Raw genomic sequence first — 27,610 nt, 5'->3', positions numbered from 1 at the left:
TCCCTGCTGCATTCAAAAAAGAAAATCCTAAATAAAGAGGTGAGAAAATGCAGGAAAAGTGAAGCAAACCCTAGAGCTCAAGACACTGTTAGGAAGAATTTAACCAAACCAAACCACTATAGTCTATAGAGCATTTTCTACTTTCTTCCTGTGACAAGCAGTCCAAGGTACACATCAGTCCCATTGCTGGAGTTTGTTACCAAGGTCACAATTTGGGATATTGATTAATGAAAGACTGAAATCAGCCAACACCACCTGTATATTTAAACACCATAGGAAAATGCAAAACTTCCCCAACCAGCTGCTGCAGCAGAGTAAGGACCCTGAGAGTTTAGGCTTCAAAGGTTTAGGCTGTTTATTATTATTGTCTTAATTTAACAAGACAGAACAAAACACAAGTGCCATGAGAGAGAAACCTTTCACCACTCACATTTGTCACACTGTAACCAGCATAGCACAAATGAGACTCTGTGTACATATATATTGTGTATTTAAAGAAACACAGGTAATGCCAAACTTCCAGAACACAAGGAACAGTTTCTTGGCAGACTGACAACAAGATTTGTGGGTTTGTTGGGTTTTTTAAACAATTTAAAAGCAATTCGCTGATTACATAAGTTAAGTGAAACTTAACTTAAAATGTACAGACCTCACAGCAATCATATAGATGACACTTGAAGATGGAGAATCAGGGGTCAGAGATATATTCTGAGTTTTGTTCTCAGTACATTCCACCAGGAGGTCACTGCAGTGGCATGATTAACATAAAAATTTACAACTAAATGTATTAATTGTGTGCATGTGTACAGGAGTGGGGAAAACACAGAACAAAGACAGGAGAATTGTTTCCATCATCCAAATTACACAGAAAACATTAAAACAATTTATACATAAAAGTTTCACCACACATTGAAAAGGGAGAATGCCAAACTAACACCACTCCCTCTACACACAGGTGAAACCATTTGCATTTAGAATAAATCCAGCCTGAAAAAAGGCCACATCCAAGGTCAGATGTAAACAACTTCACCAAGAAGGTACAGTTGAAATCCAGCATTGGAATCAAGTGAATTTCGTGAACAAAATTTCAGTGCTAAATACTTTGTGCAAGACAGTCCTTTCAGTCTATGCTGAGTTAAAACATAACAGGTTAGAATTAATGCTCAAAATCTTTCTTTGCATCTTTCTCAATTTGATAACAAATTAAGCATATGCAAAGTCATTTGAGCAAGATCACAGAGAGGCACGTTGTCATAAACCTTCACTATAATAAATAAGTTTCCTGTCCACAAACAGAAGTCAAGGAACCAAAAGCAATGAGCAACTTTTCCAGGCAATTTTTACCTCTTGATGTAAGCATTAGCTTTGGAGGAGGTTCACTGAAGAATCCAGGCACACTGCCAGCCCTTGAACTCATTTTCAAGTATCTTTCAGCTGAACTATATGTGTAAAGTTACAAAAGATTGATCAGATTCTGCTCCATGGTACTACTGCATGAACTCAACCGTGGCTGAAAAATCTCACTGAAGGCTACAAAGTATTTATGTTCATATAAAAAGAGAATGTAGGGAACATGGTGCTTAAATTAATAAATAAGGTTCAAATTACATAAAACAAAGTGTTGTCACTAGCCCTTTCTAGGATAAATTTTAGAAGAAAAGTCCATTTAACTTTCAGTCCACCAGGAAATACATAGGAGTTTCGTCAAAAAGCTGTGCTTTTAAAAATCTCTGGATTTTCTTCTTCCTCCTTGGATTCCCTTGTGCTACTAGATGGAGGCCTGTATTCCAACCTAGAATGAAGAAAGAAAAAATAAAATAACTTTAAAAACAGATGAGAACTTAGAAAAAAAAATCAGAGTCCTGTCTGAAAGGACACAGCTTCCTATTTTTAATATCCTGTTGACTTCATGTGAAAAGGTCCCTTTCTTACAGCACATCTGTGCTCATGTGTCATCTTCAATCAGAGCCATGGCAAAAGGCCAAATGCTCTCAGTGCCTTTTAGATCAGCTGAACTAAACTGGAAGAGTTCAGCTCTTCCCCAGCACTTAGGAGACTTTCAGGACCTACAACATGCCCCTATACCTTGATAAAGCAACATACTTTTGAAATGCATTCCTCAGATGTACTTTTATTAAGTCATCAAATGATAAATTTGGAGTGAGAGATGTACACATGAACATTTACACTTGGGAAGACGGACTAAGACTTCAGCTAAGCTTTTGTATTTTCAACAGAGTGCTGCCTTTGCTGCCAAAACCAGCCTCTCCCTCTGACCATACCTAGGCAAACCAATCCTCAGAGCAGAGGATGTTAAAGCAGGTGGCACTTACCCTTTGACCCTCAGCATTTGATCAATGGTGTCAGGAAGAGGCATGCCATAGCTTTCAGGCAGGAACAGTGTGAGAATTCCTGACAGCACAGTCAGGCTCCCCATCAGGATGTAAGGCAAAAACCGATCATAGGCACCTGTGTAAAACACAAAAAAGAAGAGAAAGAAACAAAGAAAAAAAAAAAACGGTATCAGCTCTATGTTTCTGGTAATTGCCCAGAGATGCTGTGGATGCCCCATCCCTGAAGTGTTCAAAACCAGGCTGGACAGGGCATGGGGCAGCTTGGTCTGGTGGAAGTCTGGTGGAATGAGATGATATATAAGGTTCCTTCCAACCCAAACCATTCTGTGGTTCTGTGGTAATGTTTGTACCAAGGTTCAGGGCTTTACCTGGGTAAGTTTGTGCTTTCAGTAGAAACAAAACCAATCAACCCCCATGACAGCCTGACTTTCAAAGTGAATGTTGTTATAACTGTGGTTGTAGGAACTCAATGAGTGGGAATAAACAGCTGTAAGGAGTGTCCTTATTGAGGCAAGAGAATTGAGTCTCTGGAGCATCTCTCCAGCAGCCCAGGGAACTCACCAAGGTAAACAAAGTAGGGTGAGAGGATGCTGCCCAGTCTGGAGGCCATGGAACTTGCTCCAACTCCCATGTTTCTTACTACAGTTGGGTAGAGCTCAGCCGTGTAAACATAAACCATTGAGAAGGCAGAGGTGATTCCAAACTTGCCCAACATCACCAGCAGAATAGACAGCACATTGAGATCTGAAAGCCAAACACAGTCAGGACTTAGGCTCCTGCAATTCACTGTATCCCTTAACTCCTTTGTGTTTGTGTAACTCCTGTCTAATTAACTCCAATATCTGCTGTCTTTTTCCCCTGTAAATATCCACAAACATAAGCAATGTTCTTTTTAATGTTTTCTTTTTTAAATTACTAGAAGTCAACGTTTCCATTTTCTCTTGAGAACAGGGCTTCCTGCCAAGTGAAAAATAAGGAGAGCAGAGTCAGAACTGCTAAAATCCTCTCAGGTTTCAGGGGCCAGACCTCTGCTATTGCAAAATATGCCATAGATCCCTTTTTAATGAAGTGAACAAAGTAAGACATTTGAAACAAATTATTTTATTTTAGGTTCCCTAAAAAACTGGTTTTTCATTAACATTCTTAGTTACATTCTTCATTCCATTAACACTCTTAGCTGTAATAATTAAATTATAGGAAGTTGAGTTGACTTTAACTGAAACAGTTAAGATTTGGAAATCAAAACAGATCATATCAGTGTCCAATTGACTCAAAGAACAGGGGAAAAAACACCAAACCTGAGAATGCTGCACACATATTACTGTTATAAAATAAGCAAGGCAGTTCTTGCACATTCTATTTTGTATGTCTTTGATTTTTAAATGAGTCCTAGGCAACATCACCTCCCCTTATATTCAATATTGTTATCAGTAATGACTCTATAGCCCTATTAATCTAACTGGACTAAAGATATGTATGGTTTGAGATCCAATAAATGTTGCTTGGCCTTCCTTCCCAGTAGCTCCACATTATTTTAACTATCAACACTAATTCAGTACAAACATATCTGCTTATCAAAAATACTTTCACAATGATTCCATTGAAAGTAACTCTTTAAATAAGCTCCAAAGTCAACAGCAGCTGTTTGAGAAGTGAGTTCTGCAGCCCCTTGGTAACTTCTGCTTACCAAATTTACAAATTCTGGTTGGTCTAGTCCTGGTTTTACACCTGGACCTTACCAGGACACCCTGCCAGAGATGTAGCTTAGAGGCAAAGCTGGAGTACAGTTCTAATCCCAACAGATCCCAAAGCCAATGACCCACCTTCCAACCTGAGTCAGAATGTCCTGCTGTGGCAGTGACTGAGAGCCAAGGAGAAGGGGCAAAGACAGGACACGAGTGTCTGCATTGAGTCCCCTCAGGACACTTTTCCTCCACATCTGCCCCGTGCAAGGTCCTGCACCTCACCTATCATAGATATGTGAGATCAACTAATGATTCCATACGTGAAGGCACCAGCTGAATGAAGAGAAGAACACAGCCTCCCAAGAATAACGCAGCAGCCATTGAGTACCGTCGGGGCAGGTTGCGCAGCAGCAGCCACGAGATGATGTAGGCTGGCACCTCGATCACTGCTGACAGGAAGCAGTTCACATACACGTCCCCGTGCAAGTTGGGTGTGTCAAGAGAAAGTCCAAAGTAGCCAACTGAGATTATCATCCTGAAAGAAACAATAGCAGGGTCAAATCTCTCTTCTTCCTCAGGTTGCCATGAACATCTTCCACATTTCCATCAAGCACAGAAATGGCTGTGTAGGGTAAATTCAGCATCTGGCAGACTTGTTCACTTCTGAAGTAGCTAAAGTGCTGACTCAGAAACAGCAACTCAACAATTAAACCATGCAGATGCTTTTGATCTTTCAGACTGCTCTTGAACTCAAAGGAAAAAATATATTACCCTGGGAAGAAAGCAATGATCATTCACACTGCAGTAATGCAGTAGTTGCCTTTACTATTGTTTATAGCCTTAACCTGAAAGTCTGAGCGACTGAATTTTACTGCTGCTTAGGCCTACAGCAGCTTTCCATTATGTTTACCAGAGAGCTCTGGGTGGAGATCATTGTTTCTGGGTCATTATGCTCCATGCTTTCTGTGTAAAGTCAGAGAGGAGGAGAATGGCATCCTGGCAGCCCCAAGCAGCCTGAGATTTTCTCTGCTATGCTCCAAGCTGGCTGGGCAGATTCTAAATGACAATGGCATGCCTGGCTGCCTGGGCTGGTCAGTGCATCAGGACAGAGACTGGTGGCTGGATCACTGCCATCCTAATTTTGTGCCAGATGACAGCTGGCTTCCATGTGATACAGAGAAATACACAACTGGCCTTGGAGACAAACTCTGTCCTGTCCTGGGAGATGCTGGGTAGAGAAGGTTAAGCTTTACTGACAAGTATAATGTGGTAAATAAGGAAATAATGGGCAGTGGATGAGGACATGTCCAGGTGCAAACATGAGGCACAGAACACTTGGCACTTCATCTCCACCAGCATCTGCCTTACAACAGAACCTGGAGCAAAGCCATTGTACAGCACCAAGTGCACCACTGACAAAAGATTAGCTCTTCCTCCTCCTCACTGAATATTGGACAAGCCTTCATGGTCCAGTTGCTCAAAATAAAGCTGCTTAGTGTGCCTGGGAGGGCATGAAGTGACACAAATGAGACTACCCCCAGCTGCTGTGGTGCCCTGCCCTTAGCCATTCTTCTCACAAGTAGTTCTGAAGTGTTTTTCACACCCCGTGCTCCTTGGAGTTATTTTTATATACAAACTGTAATGCTGGAACTCCCTTTTGGTAGCAGATTCCCTCAGCTCATTACATTGGCAAACCTTAATATAGTTATATAATTTGTAGAAAAACTTCAGTGGTATTTACACATCCTAGGGTGCCAAGAAGCCAAACTTCTTCATCCCTGGTGCAAACCCTGCAAAGGGAATAGTTTAAGGGCCTGTTACTTAGTCAAAATTATAAAACACTCAGCACTATGTAAAGCTGACATATTGCTGCCTGCAAGTATCCTCTTTTATAGCCCTTTTTGGTGAGAACTTTTCATTAATGACATGGAATACACCATCAGTGTACCATGGGCTGGAAAACTGTGCTGTGAGGAAACACAAGATATTATGTCTTTATATATTGGGAAATTAAAGGAGATTAGGTCACTGACATATAAATTAGAATAGTGAAAACATTGCCCAACTTAACCAAATATTTTTCTGCAAGAGGAGGTAAGAGTGTGCAAGTCAACTGTACCTCCTTGCCTCTTCTTGCCGATCATAAAACTTGATTTTTGATGTGGTAAAAAGCCCTTCAGTATGGGTTGCTGAATCCATTAGAATGGATTACGTACTGTCATGTCAGTGCTTCTCTCAGTTGCTTCATCCTGCCAGAAATGCTGTTCCAACAGGTTTTGCCTTTGATTTCTACAACCACACACCCAAAGCTGGTTGTGCCCAGGAGCTACTGCCCCACATCAAGCAGATGAGGAGTAGGGCAGTCTCACCTCCAATCACACATGGGAGTCAGTGACTGGACTTGAGCAGGAAGACATTATATAGGCACTTTACTGACATTTCTGCAAGGAACCAACATTACTCTTCTTTTTGAGCTGCTTTTTTTTGGCACAAGTTCCCTTCTCAGTGTGTTTATGGCCTGGCCTTGTGCTTGGTTATGGGCCAGAGAATCTGGCTTAAACATAAGCCAATTCATCCTTTGCCCTAAGATGCCACATCATCTTGTATGTGCTGGCAGGTCAGTGGACTGAACTCTGAGGCTGTGCCACCTAAGGAACAGGAACATTGCTCAAGAAGACAGCATATAAACTTAGTTGGCTCCCAAGCACTTAAGGGGCCTTTTTGGTTTGGTCATTAGGTACATGCACTAATTAAACCTCACTTGTACAGCCTCTGGCAGGTTTTCAGTTACCCTCTCTGTTTACAGCTTAGTAAGATTTCTGGTAAGGAAAATAACCACCATTTAATCAAACTGAGCATAAAGCATGGCTTCAGCCAGTGAAAACCAAGCTGAAGATGACAGCTTGGTCATCTTCAAAGCAGATATCAGGAAAATATAGAGAAATCTCAGATGAGAACTTAAAAGGCAGCATTATCCCTTTAAGAGCCAATACAAAACAAATGGAAAGAGTCTCCCCTTATTCAGGCATCACGTTCAGATCCCTGGGCAGAAGTTCTCTGACTGGGGGTAGGGTATGACTCATTCCTCTAAAAAGACTTTGCTACAGTCAGAAGAGCATTCCCCAAGGCCCAGGATCAGGCAGCATTCCCACACATCCACTGCCAGCTGTTTGGATTCTTGCTCAGTTCAGGATGAGCCTGACTGTTCACAAAGGAACACCAACCCAGATGTGTTTCTACACTGTCACCAAAATGAAGACCCTATGTCACCAGAATTTTGATGTTTCAGCCAGCTAGTCATTGATTTTTGAACTGGTTTTGTCTGTATCTCTTCAGAACACCTTAGTATTTAAAGTTACATACTTCTGAATCACACTTGCTTACCAAAGAAGCACTGACATAATTGTGATAGTTAGGATATTTCGAGTTCTCATTAGATCCAAAATGGTGTATGTCTGTTGCTTCTGGGAATTCACATCTTGTAGCTGTAAGAGAGCAAACAACAAAACATGGGAACTTTAACTTCCTGCAGAAATAATGATTATGAAACTAAGTCCTACCACCAACTTATACCTCAGTCTTTTGATCTACTGAAAGAGGTTTGTAACAAAACACATGTGAGAGCCAAATTTGTGAAAGCAGAAGCTCTTCTCTAATTTAAAGTGACTTAAAAGTTAGACTGAGACTCTTAACTCTTGTGACCAGTGACAGGACTCAAGGAAACTGCACAAAGCTGAGTCAGGGAATGTTTATCAGAAAGTGGGTGGCTGGGCACAGGAACAGCTCTCCAGGAAATGGTCACAGCACCAAGGCTGACAGAGCCCAGGAAGCACTTGGACAATGCTCTCAGGCACTCTCAGGTGTGACTCTTGGGACGTCCTGTGCAGGGCCAGGAGTTGGACTTGACGATCTGTGTGGGCTCAGCTCAGCACATTCTATGGGTCTATAGTAATAATTTTCTTTATCTGAGGCTTCACAAATCAACTGCTTTTTGTTACTTGAATTATAAAGCAACAGTATTAATTCACTATTTATATGTCACTGCTGGAAGGGTTCTTACATCCAGTTTTGAGCACTGCACCTGGAGAATCAACTGCACTCAGACTAGAATAGAGTAAGAAGGATGGTGACACGTTTGATAAAAAGTAGAGGGTTTCTTTAGCCTAAGGGTCAGAAGACCAAGGACATCTGGAAAGACACAGCATAGTCTTCAAATATCAGGAAAACAAAGTGATAAACTGTCCATTGCAGACACAGCAACAATTAACAGGATTTGCTTCAATAAACTGCAGCAGGGCAGAGTTAGCCAATGACTTCTCAAGCTGGACCTAAGAGTAATGTATTTAAACCAAGACAAATTGACTAATGAGCTAAGAGTGCCCATCATTGTCAAGTCTGTTTTTGAGATTATCTTCTAAGAATGTAAACAAAAAGACAACAATCTTCTTCTTTCCCCATTAAACTTTCCAGCCTCTCAACATAAAACCACTTCCATGTAAACAATGCAAGGGTATTCATCCACAAAGTATGAGAACAAGTTCTGTGCTTGGTAAGACAGTAAAAAAGAATTATTTTTTTTATTAGGACTTTATTTAGACTCCTAAAGAGGGGGACCAAGAAAAAGATTTTTCAAAATATAGAAAAGGTGATTTAAGAGGACAAAATCCATTGATTAAAACTATCAGCTCTGATAAAGCAACTTGGAGTTTCTCAAACCTCTGCAGTAACATGAATATTTTTTCCAAGTGACAGTCAGTTCTGAAGATCTGGATAATGAAATAGCAGTCTGGTACACACCAAATTTCTGTGTATTTGCTTTCATCGATCCCATTTTCTACAAAAGCCAAACAGTCCTTTACCTTTGTTAACTTTCTCTGTGCCTGAAGCCAAACTTACATCACACAAACTGTAGTCACTCCACAGCTCACAGCCCTTTCTCATAAATCACATGATCTTTCCACATGCTACTACTTGTTGCCAAGAAACAAGGAAAAAAAAAAAAGAAGAAACAAGCAAACCATAAAACAAAACCAGGAAGAGAAACATGCAGTCAATTAGTCAGTTGATGAGAAATAGGGTCCTTGCCTTTCAAGAGCTGGATAAGCAGACAACATAATCTTTACCAGGACAGGCTCAAACAAGAAGCTATGAGAGAAGGACAGGGAAAACAAAATGATGGTTTGAAATTAAATTTATCATCCAAACATTTCTATCCCTTCTTAACCAACCAGACCCCATTTGTGCTCCACAGCTGGTTTGTGATTCATCACCTGCTGGACCTCAACTGGCTTGAAATCTCTGGAGTCAAAACTCTGCAGTTGCAGCTCTGCAGCTGCACAGGCTGGAGGGACTCTCCAGCCATAAGCTCGGGTGGCTCCTCCATCCCAAACACACATTCCAAATGAGGAAGGCAAGGGGCCAGCCAGATTTCTGAGAACCTCTCTGCAGCATAAACATGCTTCCTAAACCCTCAAGAGGCTCTAAGCCTTCTGCTTTCCAGCTCTCCAGATAGCAGACACAAGAACAATGTAAACACACCACTGATGCAGAGGAGTTCTGCGCAGATCTTTTGGCCACAATATTACTTTTACCTTAGAAAGGAAAGAGATGGACAGGAATTCTCCATGTTCATCAAGATCATTTTCCTTTGATGGTCAGAAAGTTAGTATGTTTTTGAAAGCTGATGTGCTCATGTCTGTAAGCGCACACCACATTCTCCAGCCCACCCTGCTGCAACGCATTTCTCCTTGTCCAGCATTTCCTGGAATAAAATCCCTATTTTTGCCCCTGCCTTCTGCTCCTTCACTATCCAACGCCATTCAGAGACAGCAAACTCATCAGTGTTTCTTTCCAAGAACAAGAGAGAAGATTCCAGGAACAGTGATCTTAGGCAGATGTTGGAGCCAGAGTTTATTTTCTATTCTCCCACTGCATTGCTGGCAATAGATGAGTTTTCATGGCCACAGCATGAGAAAGAAGAAGAAGAAAAAGGAAAATATGTATTCTAACAAAGATCCAGAGGAAAAGGTATCAGAATAAGTGTTTTCTTGACATTCTTACTCTGTTCCAGTAAGACCAGGATGTTTGCCCTACCATCTCCTAATAAATCTGCACAAACAGCTTTGTCAGTACCCAGCTGACTTCAACACAAGGGAAGCTGTTTTAATCTCAGTAGCAAACACCTACAGCTTAATGGCTTCCCATTCGCCTTAGCAGAACAGAGGCATTGTAAAGCAAATGAGTACATTATACTCATTATATTCATGATATGTATTGTCACTTAAAGGACTGTCAATTGTCAGCCTGCAACTACCCAGACAGATTCTGTCAGGTGCCCATTCCCCTGGAATATACAAACAGTTTGTCTGTCTTGACTTTCTGAGGTCAAGTTTGAATGTCTATGGAACTGCTTCTACACCTTAAAGGCACCCTTCAGCTCAGACAAAGGGAAGATTTCCAGAGAAAACAGGAGCACGTAGGAAGAAAGAGATGGGAAAGATATCTGTCGCTACTTCACCTGAAAGGGGCTCAAGTGTTGCTTTCCCTAATGTGGATTAAAATCCTAATATGCTCTTATGGATTTCAGAAGTGCTGAAGGAATTAGCAGTGACTCAGAAAAAAGGGCAATCCAAACATTCCAAGTATGGGATTAATTTAAGAAATTCATAAATGTGAACACACAAGCAGCACACTGTAGATTAAGAAACCTATCTTTAGAGGCTAAAACATATTAAATTAGTAACTGTAAATTCTGTGACAGAAGTTGAGTATGAACTAGAATTACAGTGTTTCCAATGTCATTGGCCAGGATTAGCCCTGTGTTATACAGAGTTATATTACAGACTGAATTAACACAGAATCTGTTTGGTGCAAATATGTAGATGACTGAGCAATAGGCACCGCAAATTCATTATCCTCCCCTGAAAAACAGAGTTTAAAAGGAAAAAAGGCAGCTGTAAACTGGATGAAAAAGATGCTTGCATTAGAATGCATGTTGGCCTTCCTGTGGGAATGGCACCACAAAGGCTTTGCAATGAAGGGAAAGAGAATTGTGCTTTTCAGCAGAAAACAATGATCTTTCACCCACTTGAGAAGCACAGAACGCAGTGCAGGCATAACTCCATTCATCTGTATGGAATTAATTGCTTTACATAAAGTCCACAAACAACTGGACTGCTAAACAAGTCTTACCTCACTAGGGTCAAATATTACATCAGGGGCTGTAATGCCATTGGTTTTCGCAGCTTTTCGGATGATGTCTTCTGCCTCCTGAAACCTCCCCATGGAGATCAACCACCGTGGAGACTCTGGAATGATCCTGCAGAGAAGATTCACAATAACAAGCCTGCATTTCCATAGAAAGAGCTGCTGAAGGGACCAACACATTGTTCCAGGCAGGAAGATCTCTAAACATGCCACATCTTGCAGGAATTAGTGCAGTGACAACAGAAATCAGATTTACAAGAGCAGACTAGTGTAAGGAACAAGACCAGACTAATATGCCCTTATGGATTTCACAAGTGCTGAAGGAATTAGCAGTGACTCAGAAAAAAGAGCAATCCAAACAATCCAAGTATGGGATTAATTTAAGAAATTCAGAAATTTGAGCACACAGGCAGCACGCTGTAGGTTAAGAAAAATATCCATAGATGCTAACACATATAAAATTAGTAACTGTAAATTCTGTGACAGAAAGGAAAATCAGAGAGCAGAATTCCCCAGTCATTCGATTGCACAGAAACAGAGATGGAAGCACAAACACAGCTGCTACTGTAAGTGAAGCAACACCACCACCACGTGGACTATTTCAGCTTTACATGCCACTCATATGTAGCATTTTAACAACTACAGAAGAAAACACGGAAGTGCCACAGCTGTGCAAGTATTGTTTTGTAGTTTGTCATATCTGTGTCACCCTACCAATGCCCAGAACATCTGCTTTTTCCTTCTGCCCTTAGTTCACACCTATACTTAAAAGCCTGTGGATTTCAGTTGGTGCAGAAGTATGAGCAAGATTTAATTTTACAGAAGCCTAGAGAACATGAAGAGCAGGTTTTTCAGGCATCAGTCAGATCACATACAACCCCACAGACCGACAGCTAAACAACTGGGAGAGTAAAGGACACAACATCCATCCTTCACCTACCCATTCCTGAATTTCATTAACTTCATCATCTTAAAAACCTGCAGACAGGACCTTCTAGAGACTAAAGCCTTGTGAGTGAGCTGTACTCACCACCAGAGTGGGATGCAGAGCAGGCCGGGCAGGGTGAGCGCCAGCAGCAGCATCCGCCAGTCCCGGAGGAAGAACGCGAACAGGGGCAGCAGCATGTAACCAAAGGCATAAAAGATGCACACACCCAGGGTGCAGAACAGCACTCTGACTGACTTGCCAAGGATTTCTGTGCCTGTTCAAAACAGCAGAGGCATTATTAGGTTTTCACTTAATAACAACCAAGCCACTTAATAAAAATACCCCTAGCAATTGGCTTTGAAATGCACTGTAGAGTTGCAGGGTGTAGCACTCTGCTGTCTAGCTGGAGGCACCACAGAGCTGCTTCATGCTGTGATCCTGCACCAATGGAGGTAATTATATGTGTAAAAGAATGAGAACTGGGCCACATAGCATTTCTGTAGCTCAATATGTAGCTCATATTTCTGTAATTTTATCATTTTAGAATCTTACGTTTTACCTCAGGAGCTGAAATCACCTGACATTCTCAACAGTTAAATGTACCTTGATGTCCAGAATCCTCTCCAGCTTATGAAGAGCGACCAGCTTCTTTAAAGAATAATTCAAAGGTCCCTAAACTAAGTTCCCAACCTGTATCACCTTCTAAATGACTATTTAGACTATCTAAAAGCCAAAATCCTCACTGTCTTTTGGGGTAGACATATGGAATTCGTGTTGGTTACAAAGACCACACTACTGCCAGGGGAATTAAATGCATGAACAGGGGTCAGTGCCCTCCTCTGAAATGTTTTGGGACCTTCAAATCAAGAGATAGAGAAGAAAAATACAATCTTTCTTGTTTCCATGGAAATCAAAGAAGATGCCAGCAGTTGCAGCAGGCTATGTGCAGTGAGCTTATCTAAGCACTGCTTTTACCCCTGAACTGGCCTTCCCTGGCTCAGAAATAATTTCTTGCCACCATTTGGTACTTTGGACAGTAAAGTCATGGTAAATGAATTTTAATTTTTTTTTTAAATCTCAGATTCATGAGATAATTCATATCCCCATAATTAAATATGGTCTTAGTTAGCTTGAAAGTATACAAAGCAAAAGTCATGACGACATTTAAATTTTTACTATAGGCTGTTTAAAGAATTTATAAAATTTACTCTACCTATCTTGGTTCTTTTGCAACTTTTAAATGAAACAGGTATTTAGGCTAGAAATGGACATCAGAAATCCCAGAAAAACCATAGAATCATGGAATGGTTTGGGTTGGAAGGGACCTTAAAGATCATCTAGCTCCAATCCCCAAGAAATCATGTCTCACATGTATTATGTCTCCCATTAGAAGATGGACTTTATTTCAAATAGTTTCTGGGGTTTTGCCTCTTTTAGGATGGTAAACCATAGAAACAATTCAAATTGCACCTCTATCAGCTGGAAGCTTCCAAGGAGAAGAGAAGTTATTCATGCATGGTGAGGCCACACTCTTAACAGTGTTGCTTGGCAAAACAAATCTACCCTAAGTCAGTACTGAAAAGGAGCAGGAAAAGCACAAGATGAAAGGACACATGCAGTGACTAGCAGGACTTTCATACCAAGAACAAATGCTGCCACGTAGTTAGATATCTGTCCCATGCCAACCAGCACAAACAACACTGAAAACATCTCCCAGCTGGTAGAGAAGACCTGTATGAAACTGAAGCCAGTCTGCATTGCCAGAGTTGCAAACAGCACATTCTTCCTGCCAAACCTTCCATGGACAGATTAAAAAAAGAAAGAGAAGGGGGGAAAAAAAAATATGATTAAACAACATCATGAACGAAATCTACAGAAACAGAAAAATAAAATTACTTATATGCATAGTTAAGGAGATACAAAACTTCTGCAAAAAGCAGAGGTTCAGGAAATGTAATACAGGCACAACTATTCTAAACACATTAAAAACATCACTGGCAAAGAGAAATTATATCCTAAGGGCTGCTAGTTAAGTCATCTTCAAGCATGTGCTGGAACACTATTCCTCTCTTACTGACTGGAAACAAATCATCAGGAACAAGTTACTTTAAGTGCAAGAGTATCCAATGCTTCTCTTCCTCCAAGGAGCACATGGCCCCTGACAGCTCAACAGGTAAAAAAAAGGAAAAGAAGAAAGGAAGAGAGGTATGCTTCTGGAAGAGAGGTGAAACTCAGATTTGGAAGATGCTATTGGCAGTCAGTGATCCCGTACCACAATCTTCATTCCCTTTGGAACAAAATTAAGGGATTCCAGAAGATCTCCTGATGAAGTACTAACAAAACCCCAAAAACCAAGAAGAAAAGAAATTAAACTAAACTCAACCTGTCAAGCTGCTGTAAGAGTGGCTGCTGCTGTCCTGGCCCAGGCAAGCCCCACACTGCTGGGACAGGGTGTGCTGAGTGCAGGTTTCACAGCTTGAAAGTCCACACTGACCTGCAGGTCTACAGCTGGTGTCAGGGGCATTACACAAAGAACTGTTACTTGAAACCCCCAAATATTGTGTCAAGCTTCATGTCTGAGGCTCGCTGCAGGCAGCTTTGCTGGACCATCCTCCTCATGGACAGAGGAAGCTCCTGACCCTGAGCTTGGTGTCCCTCGGTGGCTACAAGTGACTGGATGGACTGCAGGGATGGACTGCAGGGATGGATGGACTGCAGGGATGGATGGACTGCAGGGATGGATGGACTGCAGGGATGGGCTGCAGGGATGGATGGACTGCAGGGATGGATGGATGGATGGACTGCAGGGATGGATGGATGGATGGATGGATGGATGGATGGATGGATGGATGGATGGATGGATGGATGGATGGATGGATGGATGGATGGATGGACGGACTGCAGGGACGGATGGATGGATGAACGGACTGCAGGGATGGGCTGCAGGGATGGATGGACTGCAGGGACGGATGGACTGCAGGGATGGATGGATGGATGGATGGATGGATGGATGGATGGATGGATGGACGGACGGACTGCAGGGATGGATGGATGGATGGACTGCAGGGATGGATGGATGGATGGATGGATGGATGGATGGATGGATGGACTGCAGGGACGGATGGATGGACTGCAGGGATGGGCTGCAGGGATGGACTGCAGGGATGGATGGACTGCAGGGATGGATGGATGGATGGATGGATGGATGGATGGATGGATGGATGGATGGATGGATGGATGGATGGACGGACTGCAGGGACGGATGGATGGACTGCAGGGATGGACTGCAGGGATGGATGGATGGATGGATGGATGGATGGATGGATGGATGGTCGGGCTCCTCACCTGCACCTGGTGAGGATCTGTGCCACCAGGGGAAGGAGCTGCAGGAGACTGCCAGGAGTGTGAAGTAGGAAGCTCATGGATTCTGGCACCAGAACAGTTCCTGCTTCCCCTGCTGGGTAGTGACCATGGGAGACAGAATCCTTGTAGCAGACAAGGAGCTCTTTGGAGGGAAGCACCTGAACCTGCTGAAGCAGCAGCACCAGGAAGAAGTGGTGAGAAACTCAGGGAAGAGGGGAATCACCCCTCACGTGGGAGGGCATGGATCTGGGCCTGGGGATGAGTGACAAGCCAGCTGAGTTCATGGGTTGGGATTTGCAGGGAGGACAAGGGTGCTGGGTGCCTGCTGCAGCCACCTGCTGAGAAAAAAGCAAACAGGACCTGCTGCAGAGCACCACAGGAAACCTCCTCATGTCCAAAGGCACTGCCCACCATGAGGGCTTTGAACACTCTAGGACATGCTGGGAGGACACAACCCAGGAGGCTTCTGGAGCTCATTAGTGGTGACTTCCTAACAGAGAAGGCTGAGGAGGTGACAAAGGGACACTGCTGGCCCTCAAACAAGGCTGCACTGATGGGGGTGTGGAGGCCAGCAGCCTGCTGGCTGTGCAGGGGGAAAGAGCAGGACTGGGAGGCAGGATCACAGAGAGAGCAAACACTGGCCTGCCTAGGGATTTTTTTGGACAAAAAACATAGCATATAGCTTTGGAGAGAAGTACAGGAGGCCTGGTTAATTTTAAAAGATCATTCTTTCTAAGCTTGAGATTGGTCCATCCTGATAGGCAGCTATGAAAAGGCTCTAAATGATGCCAGATTTGTGGCATGGAGATTATGTTTCAGTGAAACAGAAACTCTGCAAGTACCAGCAAATTAGAGAACCACATATTGTTCTCAGGGAATAAGAAAGACTGCACACAATGCACAGCAAATCCCAGGGAGAGAATCAGAAAAACTGAGCTTTACAAAATACAAACAACTGTTGGCATCACCACAGAAATTAATGGTGTCTTCCTTTTTTCCTATGTTTGTACTGATCAACAAGAAAGTCTTGCTTCTCTGGAGTACAGCTGAACAGCATTTATGCTTCCACAAATACAGATCATTGACTTAATTGCTGTATTTGACAATGAGAAAAAGCAGCTATAGTTTATAAAAAGAAAAATCCCAATTTAAACTAAAAAAAAAAAAAAAAAAAAAAAAAAAGAAGAAGAAAACAAGTGTCAGGGATCCCTCAGAACGTAGTTCAAAGTAAATAGAAGAGAATGTCATTGATCAGATTTTTCCAGACAAAACTCATCTCCAACACCTGTTTTCTGTCACAAAATACCAGTTTGCTGTAGAGTGACTTTGTTGCAAGAACAAGCAGATGTAGACAACACTTACTAACAATCTTTGTAACATTCTGTTGTAGCTCAGCACATTTCTCTACCCACTCTGTGTACACTCAGGTTAGACAGTCACAGAACAGACATGTTAGCAGTTGCAGAAGGACACTAGTAGGAAAGCTGATGTACAAGAAATGCCTACAAATGAGCATCAAAGAGCCAGCAGCTCTGGTGTATATACTTTACTTGTCTGAGAGCTGTCCTGAGATGAAAGATCCCAGCAGGACACCCACAAAGAACAGGGAGGTGCTCAGGGGTCCCTTCCAGTCGTTGTCACATACGAGATTCCACTGCAGGGAGAGAGAATTGGAAAGTCTTTAATAAACAGGATTTTCCCTCCCTCCTAAACTCTGCTGAGCTGGCTTTGGAAGGACTGAGAACAGAATTACAGAATAGTTTGGGCTCTAAGGGGCCTTAAGGACTATCTCATTCCAACCCCCTGCCATGGCCAAGGACACCTTCCATTGTTGCAGGCTGCTCCAAGGCCCATCCAGCCTTGAACACTTCCAGGGATGGGGCAGCCACAGCTCCTCTGGGCACCCTGTGCCAGGGCCCCACCACCCTCACAGGAAGAGTTTCCTCCTAATATCCAATATAACCCTGTCCTCTGTCAGTGTGAAGCCATTCCCCCTTGGCTTGTCACAGCATGACCTTCTAAATAGTTTCTAAATTTGATTTCTCTACATATAGTAATGTTTCCCATTAAAAATTCACATTCCTAATTTAAGAAAAATTGAACCATAGAAACAACAATATAGGAAGGAAAAGGCCTTTTATTACATTTTAATATGGTTTGGAGAGACAGGAGACTGCTCATTCTTCCCTGGGAATCTAACTAACCTCAATTAGAATCTTTGAAATACAAATTGAAATATATACCAAACAAACAAAGATTTCCAAGATTAAAACAAAAATGAGGAATAAAAGGAAATATTTTTTAAATAAAGTCTTTAATATTTTTCAAGATCCTACCCAGTTCAGTCAGATGTTTTTGAAACAGCACTTGTGTTATTTTTCCATCTACATGAACAACTATTATTAAAAGACTCTTAGTTCTATTTTGGTTTTCTGGAAGAAAAAATGTGTAAATATTAGAAGAAAGGACAAAACCCAGCAGGGATCCCTCATCCCCTCCTTCACAGCTATGTTCTGACTGGAGGACATAAAGCCAGTTTCCCAGAGCTCTCCCAGTGCCTGCTGCCAGAGGGCAGGAGCTGCAGCCCTGCAGGGCAGGAACTGGGAGGCAACAGATGCGAGACCAAACCCTCCTGAGCGTAGTTATTCAAACAGCTCCTTCAAGGCCTCTTCTGGTGTTTTAGCAGTGGAAAATTTTAGGTTTTAATCTGTATTAAAAAGGTCAGAATGAAAATATTCACCCTGACCTGAATAATTAATCCCCTTTGTCCCCCAGTTACAAATAACTGAGTCTATTTTTTTCAATTCATTGAAGGGAACACCCTTCCATGCTTTGATCTGCTCATGACAAACACACAGCAGTTGCTGTGTGCTCCAGCTCCCACACAGGGAATGCTCCTGTTGACTCCAGCAATCTCACAGCCCTCAGCCTGTTAACAGTCACACCAGAACCACATCCTGCCCATGTTTTAAGGCTGGAGCATCACTTAAAACTATGCACAGAATGAGCAACACCAGCAATGACCTTTCATTGTCAGATTCCTGTGTCAAAATGCAACTGAGCCATCGCTTATTTCATGGAATAGCATCTAGTTTTGAATTAGAACTGGGAATTGTTCCAGAGATAAATTATGGTCATTCACACAGGCTACACTCTCATCAGCTGTCTAACTCTAGCTGCCAGCCCTTACATTACCTTATATTTATAAGACAGTCATCATAAGTATTATTTTTAAGGTCAATATGCACCTTTTTTGCAACTGTATTCTGGTCATTTCACAACCCCTCCATTGATAAACCTGTTTATGATTTTATGTCTGAAAAATCTCTCTTTCTATCAGATTTCATAACCCTCAACATTTCCTCCTCAGGCCTTTCCAGCCTCACAGCACCTGGAGCTCAGGTACCAGCACTCCAGGCAGTGCTCCAGCACATCCCACCACCACCATCAATCAGGCATCACTACAGAAGTTCCTTCCAGAACTGTGGCTTTCCAGTGTGTTAACAAATGTATCCCACTCATGGTAAGGAATTGAACTTACTATAGTTATCCACATCATTTAGATTATGAACTATAATTAACATTCATAGTTAAATCTCTATTATTCAACAAAAGCTATACTTCATTATAGATTAAAGAAATCTTGAGTCTGTCATGACCACAGAGGCTAAGCCAGCTAGGAAGCTTCAGTAAAACACACCTGGCAACTGGGAAATACTAGCAAATGATTGTTATCAAATTTATAATTTATACAGACCAAAGGTCTCAGTGGTTAGTATATGCCTTTATATGACAACACCTACCAGAGAAACAAACACCACAAATACAAAGCCTGCTGTTCTAAAGACTTGCCTACTCACAAGAAGCTATCTTTGCATCAACTACTGCAGCCAGACATCCTCAATAACAGAACTAAAACCTGTCTTGGTCATCAGTCTGTCATTACTAAATAGATCATTACTTTCCAGCTGATCACCCTGTGCCTGTGAGTCCACCACCTCCTTTCATCTGTCCTACACCCTGCACTTTGGCACAAGGCTTGAACAACACTTGGATTTCCAGACACTGGCACGTTTGTGTCCTACAACAAACACTTCCTTCAGATCACTGAGGTGGAGACCTTTCTTGGAAAAGTTCACGGTATTAAAATGTTTAGCACAGCTCTGCCAAAACCTTCTTGCACTGGCAGGTGGAAACATACTGGGCATTCAAATGTGGCAATGATTACCAGCTTGTTTTTCTGGCCTCCCTGTAAAGCACAGTGAGGAGCTGCCATGCTGAAGATCACTTTGAACCAGGCATCAAAGTGAACTTCAACATCAAATTTCCAAAGTAGAACTACCCTGGTTGTACAATACCAGTTATTTACAGACTCCACAGAAACATAATAATTAGAACAAAGGGATTTTAAGGTCTGTTACCCTTTGCCCCAGTAAATAAATGTCAAAGTCTTCAACTCATTAATGACACACCTAAAAGGTCTATCATACTGCTTGTCAGTGATGATGGCATCATCCTTCCAGATCATTTTGCAACCATACCCTTCCCTCAACTGCACATTGTCCAAGAGGAAGTCACCAAAGCAACCCTGCTAGATCAGCATGGCAAAGAGCAAGTGACCCAGGAGTAGTTACTAATCAACCCCTGCTGCTGGCAGTGCTGTTTGGACACAGCACACCGTGACCTAGTGCTCTAAAACCATGTGCTATGTTCACTTCTTAGAAGCTAGCATCTAGTTCTTTTGAACTAGCCTGCTAGCTGTGACAGCCTTTGCCCCACTGGACAAGATAAGATTAACCTTGGCAAGGTATCTGGGCTTCAAGCACAAGAAAAACATTTCCACTCTGTATTCAAAGAGCAGTTGCTGATTGTGAAGCATTGAGCTGCTCATCACTGGTACCCAACAGAACAGAGCATTCCTGACCTATTTTGTTATAACTTTAGGACATCCTCTGTTGCAGTTTAAACCCTGATCTATTTTGTTATAACTTTAGGACATCCTCTGTTTGCAGTTTAAACTTGTCTTCTTACTCATCTTACAGATATTGTGTGATTTTTCTACTTCCCAGGCCATTCCTCAGGCTGGGGTGATGTCTGCCAGCAGCCTGACAGCCAGCACAATGCTCACTTGTGTGCTGGAGCTGAGCTGTGCTCAGGCACCTCTGTAAGCAGATCCCTGGCTGATGCCAGTGCTGGAGAGGACAGCTGGGAACAGGGGATGGGGAAAGAGGACAGGCTATGGAGAGGGCCAGGGATGAGGACAGCTTGGGTCAGAAAGCAGGGGGAGCAAAAAGGAGAGGGACTGAAGCTGTTGCTTCTCAAGCCCAGGTTTGGGGCTCGAGTATCAAACAGTCCCAGGCACTTACAGCCATCACTCACACACCTTTCTAGGAGAGCATTTTCCAAGTTCTGCTTGATCTCTTACATGCCAGCTGCCCGGAACCATGTCTCCAAGTCCCTTGCTAGAAAGGCAAGGCCAGTGAGAGAACTGAGAAGAATAAAAACTCTATAAATTACTCCATCAGATCTCCTCCCTCCCATAAACTCAAGGCCCTTCCCTAGTGCCACTACAAGAACCCTAAACAAAGCTGGACTGTGACAAATACAAACCTTCAAGAGCATCATCTGACCTCTGTCCTACAAGGAAAAGCCTTATAGACAAAACAATTTTTACAGCTACAAGATACTGTGTCATCACATTCCTTTATTTTTTAAAACTCTTTTCCTGGCTTGCCCAGAATGTGCACAATGATAACACCTACCAATTATGCAACATGTGTAATTGAAAAATTAAGTGGCTAGTTCCATGTATTAATATTTTCTTTATAAAAATCAAGACTTTTTGAAGCTGGCCCAGTACCCTGTATTCCCTCCTTCCACTTGCTTCTCTCAGCAAGTAGAGGCAAGTTCTTCAAAAAATCTCAGTTTTGAAGATTGAGTCTTCAATCTTCAAAAGATTGAAGTCACACAACCAAGTACTGACAACCTTTGATGCTGAATCTGATTTTGTTTATATCCATACAAGTATTCTCTGCTTACTTGAAAGCTGTGAGTGTTATTAAACACCCTTTCCTCTAAAAACACATTTGTATATTCCAAATACTTAAAAGGTCTAGATGTTACATTAAAACTTATTATCTACAGCAAACAGAAGTCTGTGTCTACAAAATACACATTCTGCTTAATTTTTCCTCCTCTAGCCGTTTTACATTTTTGCAGCAATAAAGTTTGCATAGAACAGGAAGGAAATTGCCAAATATTTTACAATCCCGGTGCAGAAATGGAACTATTCCCTACATCACATTTTTGAGATGACTGTAGAAAAAGGAAACAGGGCACTGCCATCACCTGAGGTGAGTTTGAATTTAAAAGTAAAGGCGACATGAAGGGAATTTTACCTTTACTAACTGCCCACAGTGCCTCTAAAAGAGCACTGTTTCCATTTAACAATATCAACTGCAGGCCTATTATTCTTTAACAATATTAATCTTACTTTATGTTGTGATCTCAGAAACAGCTGTACTTTGTACAATTTCAAACACTACTGCATGATGTGCTTTTTAAATCACACCTTGAAAAACCCAGCATTTTACAAACATCTTTGTTTATCTGTCAGATATTTGTATTTACTTATTAAATGAAACCCAGACTTTCTTTTCCTTCTTCTGACAAGACTAGTAATACTAAACTTTTGCAAAGCTGCAAACAGCTTTTTCAGCTCCTGGGGCTGCAAAGTCATGAGTATGAAACTTCAGCCACAGTGATAAGCAGATATTAACCTACAACAACAAAAAAGAAGCACCTGTTTTAAAAGATGATAAATAATGGAGGTGGCTAACATTAATGAAGAGTTGGGTGAGAGCTGAACCTGGATGACACAGGGCTGATTTACAATTCATCTGTCGGCCCCACTCCTGCAACAGCCTGCTCTAGAGGAAGCTGTCCCTGCCCATGCCAGCAGGGGTGCAAGATGATGATCTTTGAGGTCCCTCCCTGTCGGTTTCTCGGCTGTTTAGGTGACCTGGAAAGGCTCGGGGATAGCCTTGGGCAGCCCGCGCTTCAAAGGACGAGGAGAGGCTTCAGATCTTTTCTCGGTCTCCAGTGTTTATTAATTGTTTATCTAAAAGATTTTCTCTTGGCCCGACAGAGGTCTGCACAGCAGCCAGCCATGAGCACACTGAGCGCCCCTGGGGCGGTCACTTATCTTTATACTCGAAATTACATATACAATATTTATCATTTTTCCCCAATACCTTCTACCCTTATTAACCAGTGCACTTTTAGTAATAACCAATCCCAAAGTGCCAACATCACCACAGAAGATGGAGGCCAAGAAGAAGAAGAAGGACAGGACACACCCCAATTCCTCCATCTTACTTCTTTAGACCCCCCTGTACAGAAATCCTAAACCCTGTGTTTCACACTAATTAACTTATCCCTCCACCATTCACCCAGTGAGATCCTCCCATCCTCATACAGGTGTCGTCTCCTGTGTAGGATCAAAGTCCAGCCACCAGACACTTCTGGCAACATTCCAGGACTCCCGAGCCCCCCAAGGGTGGTCTCGGTCACTCTGCACATCAGTCCTGAGGTGCTGAGATCCCACACCTCCCCACCCAAACCATTCTATGATTCCATGACTGTATAAATTACAATGTCTAGCACAAGCCTGTGTTTTTATTTTGGCAAAGTGAAACAACACACCCCTCTGCCTTCCAGCAGAAACCTCTGGATGAGCAGCTGTGCCCCAGAGCCCATTTGTGTCCTGCACATGTCACTGCTGCAGCCTCCCCTTGCTCCCTGGAGCCCTGGCATAACCCGCTCACCTGCAGGGACTGTGGTGTGACAGCACAGCAGGGCATTGGATCCCTGGGGGTGCAGAATGGAAACCTCTGGGCCCTCACCTCTGCCAGAACTTTCTCTCTGAAGAGCCACACAGGAAGGAGCAGCAGCCCTGCACCTGACCAGCCTCCAGACACCTGGCAAGTCCCACCATGGGCATCCTTCCCCTGCAAAAGCCAACAGGCCCTAAAGTTTGCCAATAGCAAAACAGACACAAAGCATGCAAATCTGGCATACACCACCTGCACTGATTTCAAACTGATGAACAATTACAACACCTTTTTGGAAGCTGAGGATGAATAAGTGTATTCAAAATTCAGCATCTGTTTAAGGTTCACTGTTTAAGAATTACTCTTGTGTGAACTAAAATGTTCTGACTGATGTATCATCTAACACCTCATTATATCATATTTCTAGTGCACTCATGCCCTTAACTCCACTGCTCAGTTCTACTCCTGGTATAGTCCCATAACAGCCATGACTGGCAGAAGTTAATCTTTTCCCTTAATTACTCCTGGTTTAGTCCTTTTACTACCATGTATGAACTTTTACTACTCCTACATTCATTTTTTCCAGGACTTATGGAGGAATTAGAATGACACAGCTGGTTTCTTGAGCCAAAATAAAGCCCTTCTTATGCCCTGAGCTACAGCATTTCAAAAAGTAAAAGACAGAAAGAGATTTTGTTACACCAGAGCTGGTTAAATACTGCAGACTGGCTAATAACAACCTTCTGTTGCTAGTCTGTGAGAAATGAAAGTCTCTCTTTAAGTGGGAGAGAAATGAATGTTTTAAGTCTCTGTTGAAAAGCAGAACCGTAAACAAGGTTTCTCTAAAGTCATGAGAGATTCAGCAAAAACCTTTCTTAAAAAAAAAAATCCCCCTTCCCCCTCCCAGTGTCAGCCATGGAAATCTGGGACAAAGGTCCTCATGATTATTCAACAAGTTAGATATGCAACTAAACACAAGATTAGTTAATCATGAAAGCAGTACCACCAAGCCAAGAAATTAAACAAGTTAAACACTGAAAACCTGTAAGTGTGTGAAAGGCCACAGCTCTTGCAAAACTCGTTTAGAAGCATTAATATTAGAGGAGAAAAAAAAAATACTGCCTCAGTGCATGATGCCTGGGCAGACAAACATTGCCTCCCACGGACATGGGACATCTGCCAAGTCACACAGACCAGGAGCCAGCCCTGGGGAGTCTCAGCACTATGTGAGCAGCTCCCTTGTCTTATAGATTGTAAAACTCCTGGACAATACTCCAATAGCTCAAGACATTTTAATTAACATCAAGCCAAAGCTGAGCGAAGCTCTAAAGACAAGGCAGCACATCTAAGCCAGGATCACCATCTCAGCACAGCACTCAAACAGCACCCATGTGCCCCCTGTGAAAAGCCTGCCCACGAAGATGCCAACAGCCTCACACTGCCCTGAGAGCACCCAGCCAGCACTGGAGCTGAGACATTCCCAGCAGCTTTCCTCTGCAGTAAGACAGCAACTCTTCAGATGAGGCAATGCCTTGCACTTGTCAGAATCATTCAAACCTTGACTGAGTTTCCTACAACTCCTGTGTTCCCATTTCTAATCCTCCCTTGTGCTGCCATGGCTCCTCTCCCGTGCTCCCCAAGCCACCTTTCCTCTGTGCCCAGATCAGCTTATGGACATTTAGCACCCACACCCATCACTACCCAAACACTGATCACAACCCAGTTTGCAAAACAAGAAATCATGGCAGATTTTTTATGGAGCTCCAGCTCCATGAAACTCATGTCCAGGCAATGGGACTGTTCAAACTTTGTAAGCCTTCTGAAAAAGGCCTATGCTTGTATTGAAATTCAAGTATTCCTCAAAAGTACTTATCAAAATCCATTTCCTTGCTTCTGAAGTCAACCTGCCCGTCTGGACAGCTATCTTGTGAAAGCAGTGACAATCAGCACAGCTTCACCTTTGGTAGGCTGCCCACACCCCAGACCTGACTCAGGCAGTGTACACCTGCACAAACACAAACATGACCTGTCCCAGCACGTGAGCACAGGGACACAGCAGAGGCACTGTGGGCACACAGCAAAGTTCAGGGTCCTTTGAATAAAGCTTTAAACCAGGCCTCCCCACCCGTGTATCTTGCACAACTCAGGGTGAATCCAACCAGTGAGAGTGGTGACACATTGGCACAGGCTGTCCAGAGGAGCTATGAATGCCCCATCCCTACCAGTGCTCAAGGCAAGGATGAACAGGGCTTGGAACTACCTGGTGTAATGGAAGGTATTCCTGCCCATCTCAGGGGGTTGGAACTGGATGTTCCTTAAGGCCCCTTCCAACACAAACCACCCTGTGATTTCGTGAGTTCTACCGCCTTTATTGTTTTAATGAAAGAAAACAAACACTGTTGATGTTCAAAGAGACATCTCTGTCACACCAAGCAAGCTGAACCCAGTGCTAACCCTGCTCCAGCCCCTTGCACAGGTACCTGATGAACCAAGAAGCATTTGCACAGTGTGATCAGTTTCGCTGGTAAGGAAACAGACTGCACTTGGAAGCTCATTATAGAAACAAACAATGTTAAGGGATTGGAATGGACCTTATAAAGATCATCTAGTCCCTGATATAGACAGGGACATCTCCCACCAGACCAGGTTGCTCAAGGCCTTATCCCAACCTGGCCCATGAACATTGAGGATCCACAACATCCCTGGACAACCTGTTCCAGTGTCTCACCACCCTCACTATAAAAGTTTCCTTCCTCGTTCTTATGCAATGAAAGTGAACAGAAGACCTCAAAATAAACTCGGCATGGCTTTAGCAGCACATCAATGTGCCGACAGAGAGCCCAGAACGCGGCGGATCTGCACGGGCACTGCGATAACCCCGCGGCTCTCCGCGGCACCCCGGGGCTGCCCGGGATTCCCCTCCCGCTCCCGCGCACCTCGGTGACGATGGTGGAGCGATAGACATCGCGGCTGTACTCCCAGCCGTCCAGGCACGGCTCCTGCTCCAGCGCCTCCAGCTCCACGTCGGAGCCGGGTCGCAGCCCCAGCGCCGAGAAGTTGGCGAGCGCGGCCAGGCGGTAGCGGCGGCAGCGGCTCGGCACCTCCTGCCCGTCCCGCAGCTCCAGCGGGATGCTGGCGTTGCGCCACTCGCCGCTCAGGTTGGCCCCGCGGGGCACGACGCACCGGTGCTCGGGCGTGCCGGCCAGGAACACGATGGAGAGGCCGTTGAAGCCATTGGGAATGATGCTGGCGCTGAGCAGAAAGAAGACGAGGCGCTGGAAGCGGCCCCATTCGCCCAGGAAGGCGGTGGCCGCGTCGTAGTCGCGCATGGCGCGGCCGAGCTGCGGCCGGCGGTCCCGCGGCTCGGTGTGGCGGGGGCAGGAAGCGGCTCGGCCGCGCAGCCCCGCGCCATGGGCCGGCCTGGGGGTGGGGCCGGCCCGATGAGGCGGGCCCGGGGCGCTCCGCCCGGAGGCGCGGCGGGGGCTCGGCCGGGCCGGGCCGGGGCAGGCGGGGCCGCCTCAGGCGGGCCGAGCGCTGCTCTGCGGCGGCCGTGCCACACACGGCGGCCCCGCACCCTGCCCGCTGCTCCCGGCCTCGGCTCTGGGCCTGGGGCGGCCTTCCAGCTCCCGCCCGGCCCAGGGCTGCAGGACAGGTCCCCTGCCCTTCCTGACTTGTGGTCAGGAACGGCCATTAATACAGGCGTCGGATCTGGCATTTACTGCCCAAAGAATTCAAAAACCAGGGTGGAGATGAATCCTAGTCAATGAGGTGGGAAAGGATCCCGCAGATCGTCGCGTCCAACCTATGACCGAACAGCCCGTCCCGTCGTCCCTTAAACACCTCCAGGGACCCGCACTCAGCGCCTCCGGGCAGCCCCTTCCCACCCAAGGGTGACCGGGCTGTGACCGGGCTGTGGCCGGGCTGCTGCAGCCCCCAAGGCTCACTGTGAACCTGCCTGGGGCTCTGCCATTAAACCTCATTGGGGTCAGTGCCATGTATGAGCCAGGAGCCTTCGGGAGTGTTCCGCTCACCAAAGCAGGGCAGGTGCTGCAAGTTCAGGAGTTAGAGTTCCTTGTGTCACTCTAGCACCTTCCCACAGCTGCCGTTGTCCCTTCAGCAGGCTCGGCTAAAGCTGGAAAAAAGCTTTCCTGACCCTGACACTTTTTTTCTCAGGCAATGCACACTACATGCTTAACAAATAATAAATTTAATAAATAATAAATAATATTCTAATCCTAGGCC

At 44.0% G+C, this 27,610-nt stretch overlaps 1 protein-coding gene across 1 annotated transcript; it reads right to left on the bottom strand.

Annotated features, from left to right (window-relative positions):
* Positions 1-338: 338 nt before the first annotated feature.
* LOC131089698 (organic cation/carnitine transporter 2-like) lies at positions 339-26,721 on the bottom strand. Its single transcript, XM_058034550.1, has 10 exons — positions 26,305-26,721; positions 17,087-17,190; positions 13,814-13,968; positions 12,276-12,447; positions 11,231-11,357; positions 7,424-7,524; positions 4,360-4,574; positions 2,916-3,098; positions 2,334-2,469; positions 339-1,792 (listed from the first exon to the last, which is right to left on the bottom strand). The coding sequence occupies exons 1-10, from the start codon at positions 26,695-26,697 to the stop codon at positions 1,705-1,707; spliced, it is 1,674 nt and encodes a 557-aa protein (XP_057890533.1). The 5' UTR covers positions 26,698-26,721; the 3' UTR covers positions 339-1,704.
* Positions 26,722-27,610: the final 889 nt, after the last annotated feature.

The sequence above is a fragment of the Melospiza georgiana genome, chromosome 15, assembly GCF_028018845.1.
Source record: "Melospiza georgiana isolate bMelGeo1 chromosome 15, bMelGeo1.pri, whole genome shotgun sequence".
NCBI lineage: Eukaryota > Metazoa > Chordata > Aves > Passeriformes > Passerellidae > Melospiza > Melospiza georgiana.
This window is presented reverse-complemented; position numbering and strand designations above follow the sequence as displayed.

Excerpts from the sequence above, each read along its gene's own strand:
- LOC131089698 (XM_058034550.1), bottom strand. The coding sequence starts at position 26,697 with ATGCGCGACTACGACGCGGCCACCGCCTTCCTGGGCGAATGGGGCCGC. Across the intron at positions 11,358-12,275 it reads CTCTGCATCCCACTCTGGTG|GATCATTCCAGAGTCTCCAC; the intron begins GTGAGTACAGCT and ends TCTTCTCTGCAG. Across the intron at positions 3,099-4,359 it reads CATTCAGCTGGTGCCTTCAC|ATCTCAATGTGCTGTCTATT; the intron begins GTATGGAATCAT and ends TTTGGCTTTCAG.